This window comes from Cnephaeus nilssonii (genome assembly GCF_951640355.1).
Source record: "Cnephaeus nilssonii genome assembly, chromosome: 2".
Classification (NCBI taxonomy): Eukaryota; Metazoa; Chordata; class Mammalia; order Chiroptera; family Vespertilionidae; genus Cnephaeus; species Cnephaeus nilssonii.
In genome coordinates, this window is record NC_137073.1 from 62,489,347 (window position 1) to 62,504,056 (window position 14,710).

Sequence of the window (14,710 nt, forward strand, 5' to 3'; positions counted from 1 at the left end):
ATTGGATATATTAGAAAATAAAATGACAAATATATAGGACAGTATATTTGAGAACAAATTGGCAAGCTAGATAAAATTTTATATCTAAAACAGTTCTATTTATCAGTTTTTTCTTATATGGATTATGCCTTAGATGCCATGTTTAAGAATTTTTTGCCTAGCCCTAGTTCATGAAGAGTTTCTCCTGTGTTTTTCTTTTTATACCTATTTGGTAGTATATTTATTTAGTCTTTTTGAAGTAATCACTTCTGAGACTTGTTATTGACCTATAACCAGAGACCACTAGGAACACATCTATAGTTGAATGAACTGAGTTTATTACTCATTGCCACCAGGGAGAACACACATCTTGGGTATCTCAGTAGAGGGTGTTAAAAATGATTTAAAGTTTTTTAGTTTTAGGTTTTACATTAAAAATAGTCATTCATTTTGAGTTAATTTTTATATAAGGTGTGAGACTTAGGTCAACCTTTATTATTAAAATTTTAAAATATATTTTTATTGATTTTAGGAAGAAGGTAGAGGGAGAAAGACATAGAAACATCAATGATGAGAGAGAATCTTTGATTGGCTGCCTCCTGCCTGTCCCCTACTGGGGATCAAGTTCGAAACCCCGGGCATGTGCCCTGACCAGGAATTGAACCATGACCTCCTGGTTCATAGGTCCACACTCAGCCACTCAGCCTCACTGGCTACTAATTTTCTGGCTACTAATACCCAGTTGTGCCAGCACCATTTGTGAAAAAGACTACCTTTTTCACCATTGAATTACTTCTTGACCTTTCTCAAAAATGATTTGGGTATGGTCGCAGGTTCGATTCCTGGCCAAGGGCTCGATTCCTGGTCAAGGGCATGTTTGATCCCTGACTCTGGTCGGGATGCATGTGGGAGGAAACCAATCAATGTGTCTCATGTTGGTACTGATGTTTTGTTTTTTTTGTTTTTCTCTCTCTCCCCCTCCCTTCCACTCTCTAAAAATCAGTGGGAAAAAAATATCCTTGGGTGAAGATTTAAAAAAAATATGAATTGGGCATATTTGGGCAGGCTTATTTTGGGGCTCTCTTTTCTGTTCCATGATCTTTTTCAATCTTTTCTCCAATACTACACTCTCTTGGTTACAATACTATATAGTAAGTTTTTTGTTTGTTTGTTTTTTGTTAATCCTCACCCAAGGATATTTTCCCATTGGTCTTTTAGAGAGAGTGGAAGAGAGAGGGAAAGACAGAGAGAAACATTAATGTGAGAGAAGCACATCGATTGTTTGCCTCCTGCATGTGCCCCAATCAGGGCCCGGGCCAGGGAGGAACCTGCAACCAAGGTACGTGCCCTTGACCGAAATCAAACCTGGGACCCTGTGGAACACAGGCTGATGCTTTATCCACTGAGTCAAACTGGCTAGGGCTATAGTAAGTTTTAAAATTGAGTGGAGTGGTCCTTTCCACTTTATTTTTTTTCGAAATTATTTAGCTATATTAGGTCTTTGTCTTGTCATATAAGTTTTAGAGTAAAATGGTTTATATCTAAACATTTTTTTTTTTTACTTATTGTTAAAAACTATATTTAAATCTATAGTTGAATGTGGGGAGAAGCTACATCTTTACTATATTGAGTCTTCTAATTCCATTAACATGGCCTATCTCATGTATTTAGATCTTTGCTTTTCTTCTTCAGCATTTTGTAATTTTTTACATGTAAGTCTTATACACTTGTTAATAGATTTATACTTACGTTTTAATTCTTTATAATGATTATAAATTGTGTTGTGTTTTTAATTTCAGTTTACTGATAGTTTATGGAAATATAATTAAATTTTGTGTGTTGATTAAAGTAAAATATGAATTGGGCATATTTGGGCAGGCTTATTTTGGGGCTCACCCACCTGCTGCTCCGCCACGCTTGCAGCCAGGCTCGCAGCCACGCCCCCCCACCCGCCGGCCTCCAGCCTTGCTGCGATTGGAGCTTGTGGGCCGTGGGGGAGGACCCAAGGGGGGCTCCATGCACCCCATGGTGACCGGTCATTTGGTCGTTTTGGTCGTGACGCCTCTTGGCCTTTTATTATTATGATGATAAGTTGTTTTGGTAGATTCCTTGGGCTTTTCTTTGTCATTTACAAATTGGACAGTTTTATTTCTTCCTTACCAATCTATATGTCTTTTATTTTATTTTATTTTTTGCTTTTTTGTGCTGGTTAGGACTTCCACTACTATTTTGAGTAAGAATAGTCAGAGTGGACTTTTTTTTCCCCCGTAGAATTGTGGTAATAGAGTGGTGCCACTCCCATTGTTCACTCTTAATTTCCAGACCTATGAATACTGGCTATAATGGGTGGCTGGGGAAATAGAATGACTGGTGTCTATAGAATGGATCACCCTAGCCACTTAATATTTAAAATATTTTATTGAACATTCACTTTGGAAAGAACTATCTTTAAATTTGTTGCCCATTCAGAGATGTCTGTTCACATACCTCTTCTCCATATTTCCTTGTCACCAATTTTCCAATCATGTTCATTTCAAGTTCCTGACCATTCAGCCAAACCATTAGCCACAGAATAGGAATCAATATATAATCACATGTCTGGCCATATCTTTTTCCAAGCAAAATAAAAGCCAGGTGCACAGCTCTCAGTTCGGCTCACTGGGAGGATTTCCCTTCATCACTGTCCTTCAGGGATGTCTTAGAAAGGAGCTATAGTGTTTCAGCTGTACACTTTTGAGTGGTGCTTGAATATCCTACAGAACTACCTATAAACCAGACGTGAGTTTGGGTAGGAAGCCAGTTGATGGTAGGAACTTTCCACAAGGAATTCATGCTGATAGATAAAAAGCAATGTAGTAGGAGTTGGCGACCATTGGCATTTGGGCCCCTTCTTCGTTTTAACTTACTTTTGCCTTTAGGGCCTGCTCAGTCCTGGTCACATATATATCACTTCCATTTGGTGATGGAGTGCTGGTTTGCACACCTAACTTTATGACTTGGTGGGTCAGCTAACCCACCAAGTTTATGATGGGCAGCTAAGATTACATGATAAGTTGGTAGCCCATGATTAAGCATTAAGTCTCTACAAAGGCCCAGTAGCAGACTAAAAGCTGTTTCTTAAAAGAAGAATAGTTACCTATAGTGGATGTCAGGACTTTGCCCCCAGATCCTTAAAGGCTATGCTTTGATTCATCAAGAGGCCTCTGCCAAAGTTTCCAGACAGCGTCCTGATCTGCCACTGACACCATAGAATCTGCTGGCTTATGTGGCTCAAGTAGCAGAGCAGCACACCCAGCTGCAGAGCTTTCTCTTATTCTGGGCACCACTCAAAAGTAGCAACATTTTGGCTAAATGGATCAGGGTAACACACCCAAGGAGGACTATGTTGCCTCAAACGTCCAAAGATAGCTGCTAGACATTGTGCCTCTTTTTTGTTTGTAGGAAAGGCCAGTTGCAACAACTTATCCTTCACTTTAGCAGAGATATGTTGACATGACCCATATCGTCGGACCCCTAGAAATTAGACTGGAGTAGAAAGCCCCTGAATTTTTGTCAGATTTATTTCTCACCCTCTGACACGCAAATGTCTTGCCAGTAACTCTAGATTGTTACTTCTTGCTTACTAGGTCCAATCAGTATAATGGCATTAATGTATTGGACCAGAGTGATAATCATATTGAAGGGAAAGGTGATCAAGATCAAGCAAACTAAATTATGACTTACAACTGGTGAGTCAATATATCCCTGAGGTAGGACAGCAAAGGTATGTTGCTGGCCTTGCCAACTGAAAGCAAACTGTTTCTAGTGGGTGTTATTGACAGAGATGGAAAAAAAGGCATTTGCCAGATCAATAGTTGCATACCAGGTTCCAGGGATGTATTAATTTGCTCAAGCAATGAAATTACATCTGGTATAGAAGATACATTTGAAGTCACCATCTGTTTAAGCTTAACGATGATTCACTGTCATTCTCCAAGTTCCATCTGTCTTCTGGACAGTCCAGATAGGTGAATTGAGTGGGGATGTGGTAGGAATCACCACCCTTGCATTCTTCAAGTCCTTGATAGTGGCATTAATCTCTGCAATCCCAGGAAAGTCATACTTCTTTGGTTTAGTTGTCCTAGGTAAAGACAGTTTAGGGGCTTTTACTTGGCCTTTTCTGCAATAGCCTTAATTCTACAGATCAGAGAACCAATGTGGGGATTCTGTCAAATAATGATTCTGGAACTGGGGAAATAATCACAATGAGTTTAGGAACCCACTGTGAGATGAACCTGTCCTCCATCAACCCCTACTCTGGTGATGAATCACAGTGACCTTTTGGGTTTCCTGGAATCAGCTTCATTTCAGAGCCAGTGTCCATAAGTCTCTGAAAGGTCTGGTTATTTCTTTTCCCAAGTGCAGTTATCCTGGTAAAAGGCCATTGTTCCCTTTGGGGGAGGATGGGAGAAAGCTTAAAAGTGCAATTTTTAGCAGTGTACCTGGATCATTCCTTAAGGTCATTCTTTAAGAGGACCTCCTCCCAAGTTCTGGGTCTGTACACTGGCTTAAGTCTGGGAACTGATTATGACTGTTTTTTATTTAGGTGGGACTTTTGTTCATTTGACCCAGAACTTTTCTGCTTATACTGGTACATATCAAGTAAGAATTTAGCAGGCTTCCTGTCTTATTTCTAGGAACAACATGCTCAACTAGCCAATACAGTAGGTCTGTGTGTCAGATTATTCTGATTGTTGCTTTGACTCTGCTGTCCATTACGGTAACCAAGCCCACCTTGCCTTTGGTGGTAGAGTGATCCCACTTGGCTGCTGCCACCCTAGGAACCATTTACTCCCATTGCATTTATGTTTCTTAATTCAGTGACTTTAGTTCCCACTGTAAGGTCTAGCATAAAAGAAGTCATCACATAGCTTTTTAAGGATGCCAGTGTTCTCCTCACAGATTTATTTCCCGTAGTAGTGGCTTAAGGTATGTCTTCTGGACCCTTCCAGGTTGAGTGAGTAGATCTTCAATGATAAATCCACTTTAATATTCCTATCTCCCTAAACATTTGAATTGCTTCCTCTACATTAAACCATAGCAAATCCACTCACTGTGGGCCCATTTTTGGCTCATGTTTAAGCCAACCAATCAAACAAACTGTTAGAGCCCTTCCTAACTCTCCAAGCTGCAGCATTAAATACAGAATCTGTGCTTGGTAAGCCTTTATCAATAAATATGACCTGATTATTCCTTCCATGATTATCCCACACCCTTAATATTCATTCCCACACATGTTCCCTGGATTTCTGTTTGTATAAGTTCTTGTTCTACTCAGACCTTCAATGCATCAGATGATGTTCATCCAAATAGGAGGGAGGCAATTTGCTTTACTCAATCTATAGATTCAAATGTTAATCTAATTCAGAACCACCTTCACAAAGATACTAGTACTCAGAATAATATTTAACCAAATATGTTGGCACCCCATGACCCAGTCAAGTTGACACTTAAAATTAATCACCACACCATTCAGCTTGGGTTGTTTTCACCTTTTGGCTATTGTGAATAATGCTTCTATGAACATAATGTACAAACATTTGTTTGAGTGTCTGTTTTGAAGTCCTTTGGGTATCAAATGGTATTTTTATCCAGTTATTGCATATGCTTAGTTGAAGTTTAGAATTCTAGTTGCTGAATCATTTTAATCACCAGAGACATGTCCTAGAAAAAAAACAGTTGTGTCACATCTGATGCATGTTTAGTAGGTTATATGGGTTTACTTGTACTGTATTTTATAGATGATTGAAGAGATTTTCAATGTAAATGTTTTATTATACTTGAATTTTACCTAATTCTGTGGAATTAGTCTCTGTGTGTAAAATACAGCTATACAATATTGGTTTCTTTTTACAAAGCAGAAAAATAGTCTCTGACAATTCCTTTCCAGATCAATTCAATTCCAGTAAAATCAGAATTCATCATTTGATGCTTTCCGACACTGCTTTGGTTGTATGAAGAGTAGTCTATGTTCAAGAATGCCACTATGAGGACTACCCTGCTCTTTTAGGGTAAACCCAGTGGAGGCCCACAGGACTCTGAGATCAATCATTATAGCATCTGGAAGACTTCACCTTTGTGTTTCCTCAATGTTAATGAAATAAAAAATATATCTGCTTCTCTAGTGGACAGAGAAGTTTGAGGAATGCCTATTTATTTAGTTCTTCATTTTATCATTCAAAGGAACATTTTGAGCAAAGTAAAAGCATATTTCTGTATGTATAACTATTTATCTTTATAAGGCAAGGAAGAGGGGGGAGAATATTTTAGAGTTGATATGGCACATCGAATAAATGGTGATTTTGAAAGAGCACTAAGTTAGGTATTGGGAAACACATTTATTTTACTAAGCCCACTTACTATTTATAATAATCTATAATAATAAAAGCATAATATGCTAATTAGACCGGACAGCCAAACAACCTTCCGGACATCCTTCTGGACGAAGCCATGGTGGCGGGGGCCGAGGCAGAGGCAGTTGGGGGCGAATCAGGCAGGCGGGCGAGTGGTTAGGAGTGATCAGGCAGGCAGAGGGGTTAGGGGCAATCAGGAAGGCAGGTGAGTGGTTAGGGACGATGAGGCAGGCAGGCAGAGTGGTTAGGGTTGATCAGGCAGGCGAGTGGTTAGGAGCCAGCAGTCCTGGATTGTGAGAGGGATGTCCACCTGCCCGTTTAGGCCCAATCCTGCAGGGCCTAAATCCTGCGGGGATTGGGCCTAAACGGGCAGTCGGACAACCCTGAGGTGTCCCGGATTGCGAGAGGGTGCAGGCCGGGCTGAGGGACATCCCCCCCCCCCCCAATGCATGAATTTCATGCACCGGGCCTCTAGTCTATATACCAGGCGTCCTCAAACTACGGCCCGCGGGCCACATGCGGGTGTTTTTGCCGTTTTGTTTTTTTACTTCAAAATAAGATATGTGCAGTGTGCATAGGAATTTGTTCATAGTTTTTTTTTAAATGGTAGTCCAGCCCTCCAACGGTCTGAGGGACAGTGAACTGGCCCCCTGTTTAAAAAGTTTGAGGACCCCTGCTATATACACTGAGTGGCCAGATTATTATGACCACCCCATCAGTACTTCTTGGGCCACCTTTTGCCTTCAATACTGTGGCGATTCTTTTTGGCATTGACTCCACAAGATGTTGAAAGGAGATGCGAGGAATCTGACACCATGCCTGATGAATAGCACTGTCCAGTTCTGTGAGATTTGATGGTTGTGGAACTAGCTGCCGGATGGCTCTTTTAACTTTGTCCCACAAATGCTCAATTGGATTGAGATCTGGTGATTGTGGGGGCCTCCTAAGCAAGATAAAGTCTCCCTCAGGTTCTTGAAACCACTCCTGCACAATAAGAGCACCGTGGTATGGTGCATTGTTTTGTTGGAAGAAGCCATCTCCATTGGGATACGCCATCAACATGATAGGATGAACTTGATCAGCAACGATACTTAGGTATGTTGTGCTATTCAGACGTTGTTCCACACGAATTAAAGGGCCTAAAACATGCCCCAAACCATAACACTGCCCCCACCAGCTTGAAGTGTTGTACTCATGCATGTGGGGTGCATGCTTTCATGCTGTTTCCACGAAATTCTCACTCTGCCATCTGCATGATGTAACTGGAAACGTGATTCATCGGACCACATGACTTTTTTCCAATGCTCGACTGTCCAATCCTTGTGTTCCTGTGCAAATTGGAGGCGTTTTATCTTGGTAACTGCAGACAGCAACGGTGTTCGAACAGGCCTTCGGCTTCCATATCCCATATGATTCAGTGTACGGCTAATTTGCCTACAAATGTCAGGTGGTCATAATAATCTGGCCACTCAGTGTATATAAAAGGCTAATATGCTAAGTGTCCGATCGTCTGACCCGTCACTGACGTGCACTGACCACCCGAAAGCAGATGCTCAACACAGGAGCTGCCGAGCTGCAATGACTTGGCAGCAGCGGTTCTCGGGTGATGCACCCTGAAACCAGAGAGGAGGGAGCCCGATTCCTCTCTGGGCTGCATGATTCCACCTTCAGCCGTGGGTTATGTTGTTGCTGGGGCACTGTTGGCCCCGAATCTGGTTTACTGCACACTTGCATTTGCGTTCCACACTCTGTACAAAAGCAACTTTGCAGAGTGCCCTCTCACACTCCGGAACCCCTCAGGGTATGTCGGAGAGCTGGTTTCGGCCTGATCCCTGCAGGGCAGGCTGAGGGACCCCACCTGCCGGAGGGACCCTGCTCACTCTGCAGACACCGGGGAGGGACCGTGGGAGGTTAGCTCCAGGACATGTCCGGCACATCTCACCCAGTCCCATTCTGCTGGCCATCTTCTAATTTATTCCCTTTCAATGTGCACCGGGTCACTAGTTAAGGTATAATTTTGGACAAGCCATTTTACTTCTGTGAGCTGAAGGACAGTGAAGATAATACGTACTACTATTTTATAGGATTGTGATGATCAAATAAGGTATGTGAAATCTTTAAAATGATATATAGATGTTAGGTGTCATTTTAGGTTCTAACCTGATAGAGAAAATGGCTATTAGACATAATATGTCTGCTTATATATTGACTGGTTTCTATGTGCCTGCTTAAAAGGTTTCTACATTTTGCACTGTGGAAATGACTGTAAAGAGAAGGAATCTGATTTTGCCCCAAAACTTCAACTCATTGGAAGGAGAGAAGTGAGAATTTTCTAGCTACTCCAAGCCAATTTTTGACATTAAAAACTGTTCTATTTTACTCAGCTTTGTACAGATTACATGGTTTTCACAAACTTTACTAATGAATCAGAAATTTGTCAGCATATTTCAGCTTCGTATGCATATTATGTAATATTTCAATTTTATTAGAGACTTTGCAATTTTTTTTATGTTTGCATGTTGAAGATGGTATATTTTTGAGTAAACTGAGGTTTATTTGATATAGCAGTTTGAAGAGTACCAAACACTGATTTTTTTTGCGGTTTTTTGTTGGCTTACCTTTATGTCCTATAGAGAGACTAGAGAATTGAGGTAGACAGACTAATTTTTTTTTTCTCTAGCATATTTTGATGAGCCATACTGATGGGTTTGTTATATCCCTGTGAGAACAGAAATAAAGTGTTACCTCTGAGATACTTCTTTTATAGAAAAAGGGACTGGTGTTTGCTTTACTACATATCTAAGGAGCTTTTTCTCATCAGGAACTAGAGTTAGAATGAAAAATCTCGAAACAAACTTAAAACCCAAAAACCCAGTTTTTTGGAACTGAATAAATTTGAAGTTTATCTTTTTATTTTTCTGAGTTTCAATATGACTCTATGATTACTTATAGTGATCAATTTGCCTCATCCCATAACATGAGCCAAAAATAGCATTAAATGCTTGCTGACACACTGATTCTAGGGCTGGGGAGGGAAAATACAAGATAGGCCTAGAGCATCTTGAAGTAGCAAAAAGTAAGGAAATGCTCAAAAAACATAAAGTTGAAATCATGTACGTCAAAGGGATATGAGAGCCAGCAGAAAGAGCTTGTAGTGGCCAACACTGTAACAATTTGAGCAACAAAGTAAATGATGTAGTATTGAATTGTAACTCAAAGTATATAATAAATATCAAATGAATGATTAAATAAATATGTAAATAGATGAAGAAAGACAAACTTCCATACAAAAGGATTACAAATAATGTTTGCAGATGTTCTTTACTCCAGGAGATAGAACATAATTCCTCCTCTCCCCTTTTGAGAGTGGGCTAGACTTAGTCACTTATAAGAATAGACTGTAAAAAGGGAAAAACAGTGGCTTCATTGTGAAGAAGACTGGCAAACACTACCTTAATGAGCTGATGAAGATTTACACCTCAGTGATATGATGAGAAGAGCAGTTTATCTCTGTGACATTCTAAAAACTTGTAACTCTAGTTTAGTCACAAGACAATACAGCCAAATTTAAATCCAGGATCATTCTACAAAATACTCGATCAGTACTCCTTAAAACAGTCAATACCACAGAAAAGAAGCAAAGACTCAAAACAGTCACATACCAGAGGAGATGGGGGAGACATGATGACTACATGTAGTGTAGTGTACTGGCTGGAGTCCTGGAATAGCAGATGGACAATATGGAAAAATGATTAATAATAACGGGGCTTAGTTGATAGTAATGTACCAACATTGGTTTCTTTGTTTTGACAAATGTGCTGTTGTAATGTAGGATGTTAATGATAGGGAAACTGGGTGAAGGATATACATATACTATCTGTACTATCTTTCAACTTTTCTGTAAATCTAAGATGATTCCAAAAGAAAATGTTTATAAAAAAACCTTCTTGGCAAATTTCTTGATCATATAAAATCAAATAATGTGAAGAATAAATACTGCTTTGTGTTAACCAGTTTTTCAGTTATCATTTTTTAAAATACTGTAATTTTCTCCTAAAATTAAATAATAAGCTGTATTGCCACTATTTGGATTTATAAATTTTCTTATCCATACCAGTAGCTTCATTTATATTTAAAATTTAGTGACCTTTTAGAAGTCATATTAATATCTGAAACTTTTAAAACAGTAAAAGGAGATTAATAAAGTACAGATTAATAGCTGTATATTTTGAAGTGAAGAAGTTAATAATTTACTATAGTGGTGCTTAGGATGTGATTTGTGATCCTTTTGAGGATTATAATTTTGAAAATGCTTAGGTTATGTTGATATTGTACTTCATTATAATATAGCACTCTGGAAACTAAAAAATTTAATAGTATTGTCAGTTATGGCAATGTATAAAAGTAATAAAATAGAACAAAAGAATACTTAAGAGAATTTAAAATATAATATTTATTAACTATGAAAATGAATATAAGGAAATTTCTTGTCATTTTTTTCTAGATTTATTATCTAGGATAGATTTGGATGAACTAATGAAGAAAGATGAACCACCTCTTGATTTTCCTGATACCCTGGAAGGATTTGAATATGCTTTTAATGAAAGTAAGTGGTGTATGCTACATACAATATTTATTTAACAATGCTGATAGATTCACAGGACAGATGTTATTTACTACTTTATGTGCCGGCATAAATGTTTTATGTATTTCTTTTGAGAAATACTTTCATGGCAAAATTCTTCACTTAATTAAAAGAACCACGTCATGATTTCCCATAAATTGTGAAGTCACTTAAACCAATGGACATGAATTAGATTCAGCTTACTAGTTATGTATTTTCAACCCTGAGCATTCAACTCCCTAGTATCCAATTGGAATTCCCAAGTATATTATATAGACATAAGCTACTTTTTCACGTGTTATTTAAAATGAAGTGACTGGCAATGATTATCTGTGATGATATTTTAAAGCATACTAAATTTTCTATGACTTTTTCAGGCAACATTCTTATTTCAAAGTTTATTAATTAAATTCTGAATAAAGTAAATTTGCACTTGGAATTTAGAGGAACACACCATAGATTGTAAGAATGTTTCTGAACAAAAACTTAGGATTATTTGGATTAATAACACATTGTTTTACTTGAAGGGTAATGTTATTACAGATTAGGTAGCATTTGAGTTGTAGCTTTCTGTTTGTTCTGCATCAGCTAAATTGGTAATCTGTCATTACTGTGTTAGTGGATATCCTTTTACAATACAAGTTATACTAGAATATTAAATGAGTTTAAATAGAAGATATTAGAAACTTTTATTGCTTTTCTGACATTAATGTTTATGCTTTTTAAGTAAAGGATATCTTATTCCAAAATATGTATGAGTAGTAATATTTTGTTTTTTAAAAATTTCTTTATATTTTAATTAACAGAATCAAATGAGCACTGGGAGTGACATTGCATCTGCTCCTTTGAAATAATTACTGGTTTCTTTTATTCAGAATTGGAATGGGGAGTGTGTTGGTAGTGTGGGTAAATCACAGAACTTATGTTTGCTTTATGGATATAGGATATCAGTTTTCACTGAAGTCTGTCTTTTATCTTCCTTGAACATTTTTTTAAGTAAGTAGAAAACAAAGGAGCAATATTCTTTTATCTCTTCCTTATCAGATATGTTCACATACATGTGTGCATGCACACACACATACATCTTGGCATACATTTACACCCTTGGGTGCACATGCTCTGCACTCACACTTTTGTACACACCTACACCTTTGCACATGCATGTGCCCTTTCATGTACACACCTCAAATGCACATGCATCCTTGCACAAACCTATCATTTATTTTATAAATATACTGGGCATTGTCTTGCATAAACATAGACTAACAGAATTAGGCAAAGATGCTTGCATTCCAAGGAGAGAATGTCACTTTTAAGGATCTTATTTTTAGCATGATCGAGTTCACCTTTGAATTCAGGGTTAATGGTGAGTACTTTTCAAAGAGGTAAGGATTTGAAAACAGGAAACTGGGTCTCAATATTAAATCCCTAAAAGGTTAAGTCCCACTTAGTATCTTCGGGGACTTCTTTTTTAGGTTTATAAGGACAAAAACTCTTATGAAAGCCTCAAAATGAAACTTTAATTACCTGACTGGATAAGCTGCTAAATTTTTCTAAAGGATTTTAAAGTTCTTAATTAGGTAAAAGTAAAATTTGGAAACAAAGCTCACTCTAAGCAAAAGGGAAGAGATTCTTTTTACCTGAGTCAAACTGATACATGTTCTTTCAAATCACTGTGCCTGTTTAAATGCTCCTTTGGTTTAAGATGTCTACTTAGCCAGTCTCTGGTTATACTTATACAAGGCCCAGCTGAAATGTCTTTGCTTTGGAAGATGAAGAAGGTGAAGATTTTCCCCTTTTTCCCTCACCCACACTCCCTATGCCCTAGTGCAGTATTACGAGGAAGCACACTTTTGTATCACCAAAAAAGTAATTGTACTTGTTTGTAGACTGTTTAAGTTTGAATCTTGTCTTTCATTATATCTGATATTTATTAAACTCTTACTACAAAAAGTATCCTATATACTTTCAATTGCTTGATTTATTTAGGCCAGTGATAGCCTATTTTGGTTCCTAGCCTACCATGAATCTGATAAAATATATGTATGCATTTCCTAGAATAATGCGCTTTTGTGTATACATATGAAACTTTACAGCTGATTTTAGAGGACCCTAAGCTACAGCGTCCTAAATCAGACCTTTGACAGTTATTGGAGAGATTTTCCAAACCTTTGAGAAATGCCAAATTTGCAGATACCACTATAACAAAAGTGATACAGATTGCTTTTCTGGGTAAGACTACTCACTTTTTTTTTTTTTTTTTTTTTTTTGCATCTTTATCTTCTTTTCACTTTTAACACCAATGCTAATAGTTAGCTCTTTTGTTGGGGCCTATTTTTTCCTAAAGAACGAAAATCCTTATTACATTATGAGAAGTATTATGTCCAAAATGAGTAGAGAATTAATAAACAAAACAAAAAAACTTCTCTTTGAGATGTAGATGAAAGTGGTCTGTTAAATTGACTTACCAGCTAGGTAAGTCAGTTCTCTTTCACACAGTAGTCTCTCAGAAAATACATCTCACATATCTGTTACTTATTATTATGTCATGTACCTTTAAGGCTGCTTTAGTCAAAATCACAATTGTTAAACTTACAGGTGTCATCAATCTACTTGAATTGATATTTTATATGGGAATTTCTCTTTCCTAGAAAGCAAAACATAGATACATCTATTTTTACGACATCATTTGACATAAAGAATGTGATAGTGATTCAGTATTGTGTCTCATGTCGAGAGTACTAAAAAGAACTTTATGATAAAGGATTAGCCTTTATTTTATATATTAAAAATATCCATTTTATGTGAGGTAAAATTGATACATAAAAATAGTGAAGTAGTTTTACTTGGAGTAGTATATTTCCTGGGTTCAGTTTTAGTGCCATCACTTTCAAGTCTTTCTCCACTCCTACATGTATAAAAATCATATACTAACTCCACTCGTCTTGGTCATGTTCCTCTTCTGCCTCTAAACCCCTTCTTGTGCCTCACTGCTCTTAGAACAAAGTCCAAGCCCAGTAATTTGGGCCTTCTACTATTTGATCCCAACATGTGTTAATAGTGTTAAATCATACTATTTGCCTCAATATTCCTTTTGTTTCTATTAAACTGAGTTGTTTCCTGTTATTTGAATTTGCTGTCCATTTTTCGTAGTTTTGTTTACATTGCTGGGAACCAGGGGGAGTTAAATCAATTGGCCTGTGGTCTATTTCTCTTCTGATTCCCAGGGGAATATTAGGGAAAGAAAGAAGACAGGTGGCCTGCTCTTTTCTCCTTGTTAACATGCTGACAATTTAATCTTTTAGTGAATACAGACTAGTGTTTGCTATGAGGAGAGTCCTTCTCCATGGAATAAATTCAGCAGGATAACTCGTTTGGCATTGCTTATGGTAAACAAACCTTTATTCTATGGATATGTGAGGTATGCTTCTTTGAAGAATATTACATAGGCAGTACCACTCTCTGGCACATAAAATGGAAGTATTTATGTAACTAAATGCTCACCAAAGTGTAAGGTAAGCTGTATGACTCACTTAGAGACTTCACCTATTCTGGACCAGAGAGTGCTGTCCACTGAGAGGAAAGGGCCTGGGAAGAAATTCATAGGCTCTTTCAGACCTCTCTCCCTGTTTTGTCTGTTCCTCTTGACCACTTAAACCCTTAAAATTATTAGTAAAGTTATTCATTATCAATAAAAGCTCTCAATTGAGTGAGT

At 37.7% G+C, this 14,710-nt stretch overlaps 1 protein-coding gene across 5 annotated transcripts in view; it reads left to right on the forward strand.

Moving 5' to 3' along the window:
* ARB2A (ARB2 cotranscriptional regulator A) overlaps positions 1-14,710 on the forward strand; it is a 372,775-nt gene that overhangs the window by 36,825 nt on the left and 321,240 nt on the right. For all 5 annotated transcript variants that reach the window (XM_079790343.1, XM_079790345.1, XM_079790347.1 and 2 more), the window contains one exon: positions 10,876-10,977. In XM_079790343.1, the coding sequence (XP_079646469.1) occupies positions 10,876-10,977 (102 nt within the window). The remainder of the gene's footprint in view (positions 1-10,875; positions 10,978-14,710) is intronic.